A 13,719-nucleotide genomic window follows, 5' to 3' on the forward strand; every position below is an offset into this window, starting at 1 on the left:
TTTCATTTAGGTCATTAAGACAATCATAATTATCTCCTTATAAAGAAAAGTTTCATTAAAAATGCTAGAGAGCTGCATCCTTTTTCAGAAACCAATACTTGTAGCTTGTTAATGATTAACAGTTCTAAATGTCTAAGGTTTATTAAGTAAAAATCCCCTTAACAGTTTTATCTTAAGAGTCCGAGCAATACGAATTTTAAAAAGCTGACAGTAAATAATTGCTGAATACTCTGGGAAATTCCATAATAGGAAATGGCATTAATTAGTTACCTTCTTAATCTTTCCCTAGAAGTAACTATTTTGCCTGATTAAAATCTTTCCCATAGATGTCATTAAAAAATGGTGTTCAGAAGGCTTAAAAACCTAAAGAATGTGCATATATGAAAGCTCCTTGCTAATTCTGACCCAGCACATTGGGAATACTAGCCCCAAATTGAGGCAACATTCTACAGTGGGATTGAAATTCCCTGGGAATTATTAATTTGTAACATTAGACATCTTTTAAAATTAGCTCCCTTTATCCTCCCCACACCTCACCCCCTGTTCTGTCCTAAAAATGACAATAACAGATAGTTAAAACAGCAGGTCTGCATTTTAAACTTTGTTAGGGAAAGTCCTCCTCTCTGCCCTTTTGGTAGTTAAATTTTTCTTCCTCTTAATTTTATGAGGATATGCTATCTTGATTGAGAGTCAAAAATTTTAGCTGAGTAAACACTTCATTTTGGTTGCTGAAAGGGTTTACTGTTCTACTATTTGTAACAAATATCCTATATATTAAGTCAATGAACACCTTTTCTACACAAAAATCTACTCCTATGTTTCATGTAATACTTTAGCCAGGTCAATATTTGTTAACCTACTACCCACCATTTGCTGAAGAAAGAATATTCATTAATCTCAGAAGGAAAATACTCCCAGCGGTCAATATTTTTTAAAAAGCTATTATTTTTCAAATGAGTAATGTGACATAAAAAACATAAAAGGATAACTTTATTAAACATACAAATTCAAGAACATCAATTTTTTTTTAAAAAAGGTTAAAGTATAAGAGAGCAGATCAACGGTCATGGTGTGTATGTGTGCATGTGTATATACACACTCCATCGTATTTACCAGATTAGGTAGACATACTGAGTTATCAATACTCAAAATAACAAAATGAATGTATGTCCCTAAGCTAGGAGAAACTTCTCAGCAGATTCATCTCCCCAGACTTATTTCCAATAGAAAGTGTGTCAGGCTGTCATTCATATATATATCATCTTGGAATGTTAATAACATAAACCTCTCTTAGGTCCTTTTCTGCTATGCCCACTTCATTCTCTCTCTTTCCAACCCACCTAAGACTCCAGTAATCATTCTTTTCTGAGCAGGACCAACTTAGTCAAAACAGTACATACAGAATTGGATGGCTCTAGGCAGAGAATAAATCTCCAATAACATTCCCAATTCTGTGTTCACTTTTCCTTTTAGCAGCTACATAATTATACCTAAGATAATGTGAAAAAACATACACACTCAAAAGAAAATAAGAAAAGCATTTTGGACTATCAATCTTCACTTTGGTCCTGCAGCTTCCCCTTATCAACCAGTATATGCATTATTTTAAGTTCCCAACTATAAACACATGCAAAATTTAATAAAGCACCCAGAAACTTTGTGGTAAGCACCATATAATTTCCAAGGAGAATGTGTTATGTGGGGGCAGAGAAGGAAGAAAAACCAAGAGAAACCCTTAAGAAAAACATGGCAATTCACACAAAAATGCTTCCATGAAATACTTTTTAAAAATAGATAAGTTCAATTTTAAGTAATATTTTACCCCATGACTCATACTTCCTCATTAATTATTTTAGTGTTTATAAAAGGTATAATACATACATCTAGAAAATTATTTCTTTACCTACAAAATTGTTAGAGCACCTTCACCAGATTGAATTTTCCAAAAGAACAAAGAAAAGAGCTCATAGTGCTAAGAAATCAGTAAACTAAGTCTTTGGATTCATTTAGTTCCTATCACATCCATTAATTTTAAGACCTGTACTTTGAACCCTTATGTACTGGGCTAAAACTGCTCCTTTTTCTGCATATGGCAGTAAAAAGTAATTAGGGAAACTAAAAATCTGATTCTATTTGTGTGGGTTTAACTCAAAGATCACATTGTTAGTCCAAAGAACTATCCCTGCCACTTTAAGTAAGCTTAATCTACGACGGTACTTCAAAAAGTTTGTGGAAAGATTTGTATGATCTTTCAATTTTATTTTTCCACAAACTTTCTGAATTACCCTCGTATATTTTAGAATCTGCCACCAGAGCAAATACTAAGATTTTAAAATAAATTACTCATCCTGCCCTGGTCTCTAAACAAGAACTTACAGCTGTTACAAAAAACGCTTTTTACTCCACCTCACAATACAAAACAGTAAACATTAAATGAAGAACAATAATCATAAGCTCATGTCTTTAAAAAATGGATGCAACAAAGCTTCTTCTGCTGTTATTCTTGAAGCTGGATTCAGATCTAGAAGTTTATCAAGCAGGTCATAAGCTTCATCAGGTACCTCAGCCCAGCCTTTTAAACTAGCAATATACTCATCAAAACGACTTCCACAGCCATTACTGTCCCCTTCATATAATGAATTCCCTGAGTGTTGTACTTGAGGTGTTTGTATGTTGTGAGAAGCTTTATGGTCAGTCTTCTCTGAAAAAGTTGGGTCATGAGAAGCAGGTCCTTGTATATCACTTGTCAATTTGGGAGTGTTAGAATCTATACCCCTGAGTCTCTCACAGAGTTTTCTCAAGTCTTGTGCTGGGACTTCTTTGCTACATAATACTGATTTGCCTAAAACAAAAAAAAATACATATATTATATCATTTGAATATATCAGAAGCCTCTCTCATGAGATACACACAAGTCCAACCATGTGATTCATGATATATATAGATACACACTCTGAATATAAGATAGAGCACCACATGCTGTATTTAAGCTGTGTTTGAACTACACGGTTGAAAGCCAAACCAAAAATTGGGAGATAGTACATAGAAACAGTGACTTACTACGCTATGCCAGGCACTCACCTGACTCCGCCAACTTCTCCAGCTTCATCTTATCTTTCTGTAATCTCTAACCAGCTGCGGCTCCCACCCACCACACCCTCTTCCAGGCCTCTATGGCTTTGACTACATGGCTCTTGTTTTTGCCTAGAATGCCCCATACCCTTTGTGTACCCAAGATACCTCCACTTACATTGCCACTAAGCTTGAGAATCACATCTGTGAGGCCTGACACTCTCAGAAACAACTGATTATTTTAAGCTGTGCTGTGCTGTATCCTGGGATGAGTTCCACTATTACTTTTGCTACTCTATTTTGTACCTGATAAAATGTTTATCTGTCTCACCTCCTAGACTGTGAGCTCTTTGAAGATAGGGCCCATCTTATTCATCTTTGAACTCCCAAATCCTAGACAATGCGTGGTATATATTAGGTGCTCAATTAGTATTTGTTGGACTGGACAAAAAGAAATTATTCATTTGAACATCTCTGTTCAAATGTCACATCCTTAGAGATGCTGTTCTTGACCAATGTATCTTAAATAGCTGAGCCCTCTTCACCCCTTTCTCCTTTTATCTTTCTCAATAACTACTCATCTCTGTCTGAAAGTACACATTTATTTTTTTCTCCCTCACTAGAATTTAAGCTCTACAAGAGCAGAGACTCACAATAGTACACATATGGTACACAAGAAGCCCCGATGTTTCTGAATAAATTAAAAAGCAAACCAGATCTCAGTTTTTAAAAATATAAATGTTTTTGAAATAACTTCTTGACAAGTTTATTATCAAACATGGAAAAAATAAGTTAAATGCACGAATAGGTAATCATGTATTATCTTTGCCTTAGATTTCCTTATTAAACATAAATGTGGCTATGAACAATGAGTAGCACAACACATTCAGATTCCCTTCTGGGGTATGCAGATTGTCAACCAAGCAATTAACCTAGCTCTAGATAATAAAAAGTTACCTTTACGTATTCTGATCTAACTACTGGACTGGTGTACTAAGGCAGGTAACAAATTATCAAAAACCAAGTTTGATGATGATACATCATGCCAATCCTCTCTAACTTTTAAATCTATTCTATCATTCCTATTCTCTTTAGGAAATTGTAGCCAGAGAATAGTCATAAAGTTTTATTCATTAATTTATTAGCTTGCTCTAAAGTCATGAAATAATTATCAGTATATATTATAGCATGTCCACAAGCTACACAATATGCCCAAGTTATTTTTTTACATGACCAAAGACAGGGTTCATTTAAAATATTCAGGGAAAATAATTTAAACTAACGCATTCAATCAAAGCGTTATTACAGACTTCTGTGTGTCAGGAATTTGTTTTAGCTCAAGGTTTTTATTTTGAATTTATTTAGCACAATTCAACAAGTACTTAATGACAACCTACAATTGGGCCAGGTCTAAGGGTTGAGGACAGTGGGACAGGTTACACACAAGAGAAGCACACATGCTCTCACTGCTAATTTCAGGCAAGTCACTTCTTTAGGTTATAAAGGGGAACGTACTTATATCTGTTGAGGTTTTGAGTCTTCTGTACTCAGCCCAAAGTTATAGTAAGATCTGACTGAAACTACAGAAGTCATACTAATAAAACTGAGAAAAGTGCTATATAGAATTATTATTTTTAAAATATAAGAACAAGCATTACAATGGTAAATCTCTAAATGCCCTTGCCTGTTATCACGGCACTTGCCATGGAATATTTTTGTCAGATGTTGTACTTCCATTGTTGGCCCTCATAACTCCCCAAAAGGGGAGATTAAAGCTTATCAATAAAATGTTTTAGTGTTGACTGATGAACTTCTTGTTCATAAACTTCCCTTAAAGTTATTTAATAGTAGATGAAAGTTTCAATTAGTTGAGAATAAACATAGTCATGTTATGTTTATTATTATGTTAAGAATACCATTCCCAAGACATCAATCTTGCTTTCCATTCATGGTCACTTTTCCTTTGTATTATTATTTCATCCTCCTCAAACAAAATTTTTTTATAACAGGTACAAGATAGGTACAAGTTGTGGATTGACTTTGCTGCAGAAACATTCTTTTGCAAGCCTGTATTAGGAGGCTTTCTTCACAACCACCACTAAGTTTTTCTTGTGGATTAGACCACAGCACTGGTGCCTAAGCAGCGGTTCTTGTCAAAATCATTTATCTTTTCAAAGTAACAAGCTTGGAGCCTTCCTAACTATCGTATTTTTCTGAATTATATTTTCTAGGAATGGGGCAGGCATGTGTATTTCTTGAAGATTCTCAGATACTTCTGCTATCACCCCAGGTTAAGACCCACTGATGCTGAGGCTGAGCACAAGGCAGCCCAACTACTCTTTGGGTAGGCTGATTTTGTCCCATAGGAAAGTTCCATATTGTGTGGTAGAAAACTGATTCAATCATACCCATCCCTTGGAAAGTATTTATAATTGTGCTTGGAGAATAAACACAAGGTGGACTCGAGTTCAGGCTGTTGGTCAGAGCAAGGCTGAGATAATTCTCAGGTACCCTATTAAGTACAAGGCATATCCCAGTCTTGAAGAACTTATATGGCTATGAAGATAATTGCCCATGTCCAATATATGCTTACAATAATACTCCAAAAGTAAATGTATTCTATTCATTTCACTTCTCGGCTACACTAATCCTAATATTCCAAAAGTAAATGTGTGCTTTTCATTTTACTTCTCTGCTACCCTAACCACAGACATTTCTATTCTCTTCCTAATTAACTGTTTGTTACTTTAGACCAAGATCATTTAAGGAAAGGACATTTTCAGTACTAAGTAGAGCTCCTGATGCTTAATATACAGTAAGAAAATTAAAATATATTATTAAAAATATTTATGTAATAAAAGTCAAACCACAACTAAAGGGAGTTAAGATTTTATTCCTTACTCTTTTGTTTAAGATTATAAAGTTGAGCTTTAAGTACTGGACCAGTGTAATACTTTGTGCTTAACACTAAATAATTACAAATATGGAGAAGTGATGATAAATTATTTTCTTACAAGAATGTACTTTATTCTAAAGCAACTGAGAAAAACTTCTACCTAAGATTAGAGAACTTTATGAACATTGAATATGTTTATAAAGAGAATTTCATAATAATTTATTAAGTGATTTTTAAGAGATAATAAAAGGCATTTCTTTTGTTCTATAATATAAAACTGCTTACCAAAAGTTTTAGCAGCTTGGATAGTTTCCCTGGATCCCCGAATTGTCATAATTTGAGCCAAAGCAGTTAAGTCATCACTTGCTTTATAAAATGGATATCGTCCACTAAGCAAAGAAAGGAATATGACACCTGCAGACCACATGTCAATTGCTGTAATAGAAAACAAACTTTAAAAAAACAGATTCCAAATTTATAATTTTATCATCTAAACCAGTAGTTGTTGATCTTTACTGTGCATTAGCATCATCTTGGGAGTCTTAATAAATTTGGAGGCCCAGGCCCAGGCCCAATTCCTCAGAGATTCTGATTGCCTAGTTCTGGAGCAGATATTTTTTAAAAGTTCCTCTGGTGACTTTAATGTACAGGTAGGATCAAGAATCCCTGATTCAATATCCTTACTACAAAATATAATGTTTCCTGTCTTGAACAACACGTTGGTAAGTTTAAAAGGACATTGCACTATCAGAAAACACTAAGTAAATGCACATTTTATAAGATCAAAAGAAATCCAAAAATAGCTATGTGGGAAAAAAAATCTGGATGCTCCTTGAGAAATACACGCTAGTAGCAAAAATATTTTCATTTTAGTGAAAAATATTGAACATTAGAACCTCTTCTTCAGCCAGATACTAACACCAACTACTGTTATAGAAATTTTAATCTCCAGAATTCTGACAGTTAACATTCAGCTCAGCCTCATGTTAAGAAGCTCATTTTTTCTTTTACGGACATGTCCTCTCCTAATTGTCAAACTCCTCGTATCAACAAGTTATTTGCTCTCTATTCCCTTGGCCACTCAATCACTTGTCTTAGTTCCCTTTGTAAAAAACTGCTCCTTCAATGTTTTCTCCAAGTCCTTCTCAAGTGCTGAGGTTCCTTAGAATTCCAGCCTCTATCCACTGTATGGTCTCACTGAATGGTCCATCCACTTCACAGCTTCAACTACCATTTATATAATGATGACACACAACTGTATTTCCAGCCCAGCTCCTTCCCTGTGATTTAGATTTTACTTTTATTTTGCTGAACATCTCTGCCTGGAAGTCCCACAAATATCTCAAACCAATTTTGCCCCAAACCAACCTTACCTTTCTCTACAAACCAGTTACATCTCTTTTATTCTACACCTTGGTTACTGGTACACATCTAAGTCCCTCAAGATAAGAATCTCGTAAACTAGATGTCATTTTCCTTCACCATCCCACACCAAAATTCCACATCCAATTACTCACCAAGCTCTGCCTTTCCAAACCTTTACCTTTCTTTTCATTCCTGTTATCAATGCCCTCATTCATGCTTTCATTGTCTCTCACCCTGACACTGTAGGCTGCGAGTCTCCAAAATCTATCCTCTCTGCACACCTCCCAGAATGAACCTACTAGAATACAATATTACCATAGCTTTGCCTTGAATAACTTTCCAACATCTACAGTATACAATCCAAGCTGTTTAGCAAGTGTGATCTGATCTTGTCCTCCTCTTTCCAAGTTTATTTCTCACCATTCTTTGACTTGCATTTTATTCTAGCAACACTAAACTTTTATAGTTTCCAGTGTGACTAGACTATGTTGTTTCTTGAGCTCCTCAGCTCATGCCTCAATGCTAATCCCCTTCCTAATTTACATTCTAATCTCAGAGGTCATCTCTCCCATGAACTACCTTCCATAATCCCTTCTGGTTAGGAAAGTTAGATACCCCTCACATACACTGTATAGTTTTACCACCATACTCAATAGGTTATTTTATAATTATTTGAGAGTATGTCTTAAATAGTGTGAGCAGATGGTCTCATTCATTTTTGCATCATTAGTGAGCTGAGAACAGACAGACAATGAATGTATTTCTTCAAAGCTCATAATCCAACTGAACAGAAGCATTCACCTATTCATTCAACAGGATATTTCCGGGTTTCTGGCTCCATAACAACTTTTTAGATTATAGAAGACTTCTTTTTCTTTTTAAAAATCTTTTAACTACAATTATATTGTTTTCAAAATAATTTTCAAACACAATTATATCTGCAGCACAGAAAACTTTTGAGATATTAGGCAAACAGATGAAATGCTGCAAGTCTTTAGTTGGCAAAACTACAAAACATAACTCCCCCCACCCCCGCTCACGAAGATGATGTTAAAATCTCTGACAAAATCATCTTGTAAATGGATAAGCAAAATGTAATCTATTGAAAAAATTGCCAAAAAAAAAAAAAAAAAAAAAGCAACACTAGCATTAGAAACTTTCATAAATAGCATTATCCCCAAAATGGGAATGCCATGCTGCTAAAATTGTGCTCAAATATTAGTCGTAAAAAGATAAAGACCATAAAATAAATCTGAGACCATCCATTTGAATTGGGTTCTGTACTTCCAGTGCGACATACCTGTAGTTTGATTGGGGCACTTTGTCAAGACCTCTGGTGCTCTGAACCCTGGTGTACCTGCCCTAGGAGCAACCTGCTGACGCCTATGATGAAGAAATGAGATTTCTCTAGTTATGTTAAAGTCGAACTATTTAAGTCCAAAAAACAACATTTATCAATTTAGTACAAAATAATCTTTGCCTTGATATTTATATAAATAAAAATTATAAAGCAAATGATAATCTACTGTGATGAACATCCTGTATTTTGCTTCTATTGGGGTTTTTTTTCCCACTACTCGTTCTCTGGCCTTACTCTAGAAAGGTTTTAAGCTAACTTTTAAACATACAAAGATGGTAGATGATAGAATCCATAATAGAAAAACAGAGCACAACAGGAATTTGCATAAAATTAATTTCTGTTTGGGATGATTACTGATATATTTATTTACTTATATTTTTGAGTTAATCTGGAAAGGTTTTGTGAAAGCCAAGTCTTGAAGGAAAAAAGTTATGAGGCAAAGAATTGGAGGTAGGAGTAGGAGAGGAGCTCTATTACTTTATTCCACATAGGCAGGAATAAAGAGAGAACATAGAAAACAGTACATCGGCAAGCAAAATGTGCAATTCTAATCTTTTAATAAAACTATTCTCTGCGCCGTCCTCCCAAGTTATCTGCACAGAACAGCAAATATGTTTTCCAAAGAGAATATGCATACCATTTACTCTTCAATGTACTGATCTGCTTCAATGCTTGTATAGTTCACAGATCTGTGTTTTTCCCTTTCACTCCCTAAATCAATTGCCCACCAAAATCAATGTAATTTCTAATCTTGTCTGACAGCATACTGGTGATTTTATAGCAACATCCTTACCTTGAAAGGCAAATACTGCAAACTTTATCTGTTGCATAGCAGTCACAGGTCAGGCTAGCTGGGCAAGAACCGGCAGTTTTTCTCATCACACCACTATTCATTACTTTTGTAGAAATAACCTTTTTTGTTGCTAACTTTCTTGATACTACATCTGCAGTCTTTGAGTGCTTCATGAGCTGTAAAAGAAAAGTCATATTTTCTATTATCATGACATCTAATATGATTTCTTCAAATGCTAGTATGGCAAAAAGCAATAGCAAAGTATAAACACTGCTAAATATCATATTGGATAGTAAATAAACAGTTGTCTACTAAAATATTTAAGGTTTTCTTGGGTTTTTCTGTCAAATAAAATTATATTAAAATTTACTTAGTCCTAATTTGGTAAATATTTGACTTACACTTTATTAGAACCTTTCTTGATATATTACAAAAGTATAAATGTTACATTCTAGTGTCTAACTCCATTTCAGAACCATAAACTGCACAATTACACTGGCTAAAGTCTGAGTTTTAATTTGTTGCTCATGCTGTTTAACTTTCACAGGATATCATAAGTCAATTTAAAATCATCTAACATTGACAATTTTAACTTTACAAACGTCTGTACTCTATCAGCTATGTGTAAGAACTATGTAAGGTGTTGGGAGTGGGAGCTCACATTCTAGGAATGATGACAGAAGAGACCCTAATGTTCTAAATGTTCTTCTAGAGAAAGAGCAACAATAGTCAGCTAACCAAAAATGACGAAAAATTCCATTAGAAAAGTTCAGGAAGGGCCGAGCCCGTGGCGCACTCGGGAGAGTGCGGCGCTGGGAGTGCAGCGGTGCTCCCGCCACGGGTTAGGATCCTATACAGGGATGACAGGTGCGCTCACAGCGCTCACTGGCTGAGCGCGGTGCGGCCGGTCTCAAAAAGGACAAGGAAAAAGAAAAAAAGTTCAGGAAAAACCTGAAGAAAATAGAAGTTTTGAGTAAGTGCTCAAAGCCATAATACCTTCTGTTAAAGCCAAACTCTACTTAATAAATTCTAATCCAGTCATTACCTAAATTCTCTTCAGTGTAGGACTGACTGACCATTGCACTATTAAGCTACATTACTTACTTTCACTGCAGGGCTCTCATGTGAAATGGAGCTGTGTATATTGAAATTTCTTTCTCCAAAGACAGAGCGCTGGACAGAAAGGCCTACAGATCCCTCCTACAATACCAACAAAAACAAGGAAAATAAGGATTATATCTGTAACACTTTCTGCCAGCTGTACTCTGCCATAGCTTTGAAAGAGTTAAGTGACATGAAACAAAAACAGTTGCATCCAAGTCATTCTCAGGCACCCAGACACTTCTGTGAAAGGAGAAAATAGTCTAGACAGAACTCTTAACACACATACAATGTTATCATAGTCCACAAATATATGTATATGTATATATATATATATATATATATATATATATAACTAAAAAAAATCCAAAAACCACCTGCATGGATGTTACATTTGCTGTGCAGCTAAAATGGAGATAGACACTTCAGAATTAGTCCCCTATAACTAATGCTTTCTTTTAAAAAGGATAATTAAACTGAACTTTATAACATGCAGAGAAAGTTTATTATTTCCATTTTTGTCATATAATGTAATTTTGTAATACATAAAGACATTATAAATCAACAAAGTAAATTTCTGTTTAAAAACAGTAAGTAAAATGACTCAGTACAAGTCTTAGTGAAAATCTAATCAACTGGATACATATAATAAATGTAAAAAAAACTTTTTTTTAATTGCAAGTACTATCCTAGTATTATATCACCCTCTGTTGGATGAAGGAGTACATTTCTAAAACAGTGCTAGTACTTAAGAAATAAAAGAGGTAGAACCTTTCCATCTTTTCCTTGTTTAATCTGAATCTGTGCATTTGTGTATGGTCTTTTAACAGAAGTTTTTGTGGCGGACTGCTGATCCAGCTCCTTAGGTGCTGGGCCACTCAATGAAATCTTGTTTCCTGTGATTATGTGGGATTTGTTTTGTGAACAACTTTCCTGCTGAGCTTCAGACTGCACAAATTTGAGAGGCTCTATTTTCGTATCATGGGTTCCTTGGGCCAAACCAAAGTCTACCAAGGCGTACCTAAGAAACAAAATTAAACATTTTTATTTCTCTGGAACAATTAAAGCTTAGAAATACCATAATACTCTCAAATCATACCCATAAAAACTGTTAATTCTTTTGAGATCAATTAAGAATTTATAACATTTCAGGGGGGAAAAAAAAGTTGTCCAAAGTAAGGATTTAATAGCTAACTAGGCTCGAAAATTAAGGAAAGATAATTCCCACAATAAATCAATTAATCTTTTCTTTTTTTAATGGCCTGTGCTGACAAGGCAGAAAAAGAATGCATGATATGAGCACAAACTTTTGTTCTCTGATGTGGGCAGAGATAGCACCATAGCAGATAATTTCTAGTTTAAAAAGTTTAAAAGAAAATAAACTAAAATGACGGTTTTAAAATCTGATTTAATTAAAGAAAATTAAAGAGAAAAGTCAAGAGTTCAATATCCCAAGAAAGAAGGTATAGTTTTAATCTTCTTACCATATTTAATATGATTCATTGTATAAATAGTGGTATTTAAGTTATTTTCAGCTTATAATGCCTCTACATAATAATCAGCATAAAAATATACATAAAAACAGAACTTGAGTGTTAAAACAAGGAATTGGCTATCATGTGGTCTGAGCCTCTCATTTACTAGAAAAGAAAAATGAAGCACAGAGATGAGAGACATGTGTAAGATTAAAAAGGACTACTAAGTCTCTTTTAGCTAAGTGCTATTTCTGCTGAACCATGGTACATCTCATGATGTACAATGCTTTACTGATATAATTTTACCTTCTTCTTCAATGCATTACCCTTCCCCAATCACAATGAAAATCTGAAACAGAAATAATTTGTGTATGGCTATTGGAGTATATTCTATGTCTAAGAGACAGACTCCATAGCACAAATTCATTCAAGTATAAATATTTTCTGGAAACTCTTCATACTCACTTTTTCAGGCGCCTATTATATAAAAAATTGCTGGGCTTGACATCACGGTGAACAATACCAAACTGATGAATGCGTTTCAAAGCTCTGAACAGATTAAACATATATTCCCGTACTTCTTGAAAGGAAAGAGAATTCAAAATGTCCTAAAATAAAGTTATGAATGAGGTCATAAAATTGTCTTCAATTAAATGTTTAGCTAATAAAAACTCAAGAAATATTAAAACCTACCAAAAAGGACTCATGCTCCAGATATGGCATAGCAATAACCACATGATCATTTTTCCTAAAGCAGTATTTAACTCCCATGACATTGTCTTGCCCCCTAGTGGAAAAATGAACAATGAACTTTAGAGGAAAGGTCAAATGAACTAAACTTTATGCTTAATTTTTTTAAAATGTAATTTTAGCAATGTATACATATTGCTAAAAAACTGACTTAAAATCATCATCATATAAGAGAGTATAAACATTTAACTGACTTGTACGAGAAAGTTTTCTTTTAAAACAAAAATAGTGCCAGTTATGAGGTTACTATAATTCAAATATGAGATAATTATAGTTTTTTGTTTTTTTTTTCCTTTTTTTGTCTTTTTTCGTGTCCGGCAACGGATCGCAACCCTCATTGTCACGCCCGTACCGGACCGGACCGGCAACAGGATCGCAACCCTCAGTGTCGCGCCCGCACCTCGCTCAGCCAGTGAGCGGGAACCGGTCTGTATGTGGGATCCGAACCCTCGGAGGGAGCACCACCGCGCTTCCCAAGCGGCGCACTGTAGCAGTGCGCCACCGGGCCGGCCCCAAGATAATTATAGTTTTAACTAGGAAAGTGGCAAAATGAGAAAGAAAGAAAAAGATAAGAATGAATTAATGAGACTTAGTAGCAGATAAGATGGTAATAATGAATTAAAAAATAATAACTTACATTTATTAAACACTTATATGTTGGGCCAGCCCAAGGCTCACTCGGGAGAGTGCGGTGCTGATAACACCAAGGCCACGGGTTCTGATCCTATATAGAGATGGCCAGTTGGCTTCACTGGCTGAGCATGGTGCTGACAACACCAAGCGAAGGGTTGAGATCCCCTTACTGGTCATCTTTATATAGGAATTTAAAACAAAACAAAAAAACTCCAAAACACTTATACATTTAATAAACATTCATCAAATCTGCTTAATCTTCATAACAACCCTA

At 34.8% G+C, this 13,719-nt stretch overlaps 1 protein-coding gene across 4 annotated transcripts in view; it reads right to left on the bottom strand.

Annotated features, from left to right (window-relative positions):
- Nucleotides 1-958: 958 nt before the first annotated feature.
- Nucleotides 959-13,719, bottom strand: part of CDC7 (cell division cycle 7) — a 21,885-nt gene continuing 9,124 nt past the window's right edge. For 3 of the 4 annotated variants that reach the window (XM_008592317.1, XM_008592316.1, XM_008592315.1), the window contains 8 exons: nucleotides 12,756-12,849; nucleotides 12,528-12,670; nucleotides 11,359-11,608; nucleotides 10,591-10,686; nucleotides 9,487-9,662; nucleotides 8,634-8,716; nucleotides 6,254-6,403; nucleotides 959-2,842 (listed from right to left, as the gene is read on the bottom strand). In XM_008592317.1, the coding sequence (XP_008590539.1) occupies nucleotides 2,448-2,842; nucleotides 6,254-6,403; nucleotides 8,634-8,716; nucleotides 9,487-9,662; nucleotides 10,591-10,686; nucleotides 11,359-11,608; nucleotides 12,528-12,670; nucleotides 12,756-12,849 (1,387 nt within the window). In that variant the 3' untranslated portion in view covers nucleotides 959-2,447. The remainder of the gene's footprint in view (nucleotides 2,843-6,253; nucleotides 6,404-8,633; nucleotides 8,717-9,486; nucleotides 9,663-10,590; nucleotides 10,687-11,358; nucleotides 11,609-12,527; nucleotides 12,671-12,755; nucleotides 12,850-13,719) is intronic. The other variant, XM_008592318.1, reaches the window with a different exon arrangement.

This window comes from Galeopterus variegatus, unplaced genomic scaffold, assembly GCF_000696425.1.
Source record: "Galeopterus variegatus unplaced genomic scaffold, G_variegatus-3.0.2 Scaffold7772, whole genome shotgun sequence".
In the NCBI taxonomy this organism is placed as follows: domain Eukaryota; kingdom Metazoa; phylum Chordata; class Mammalia; order Dermoptera; family Cynocephalidae; genus Galeopterus; species Galeopterus variegatus.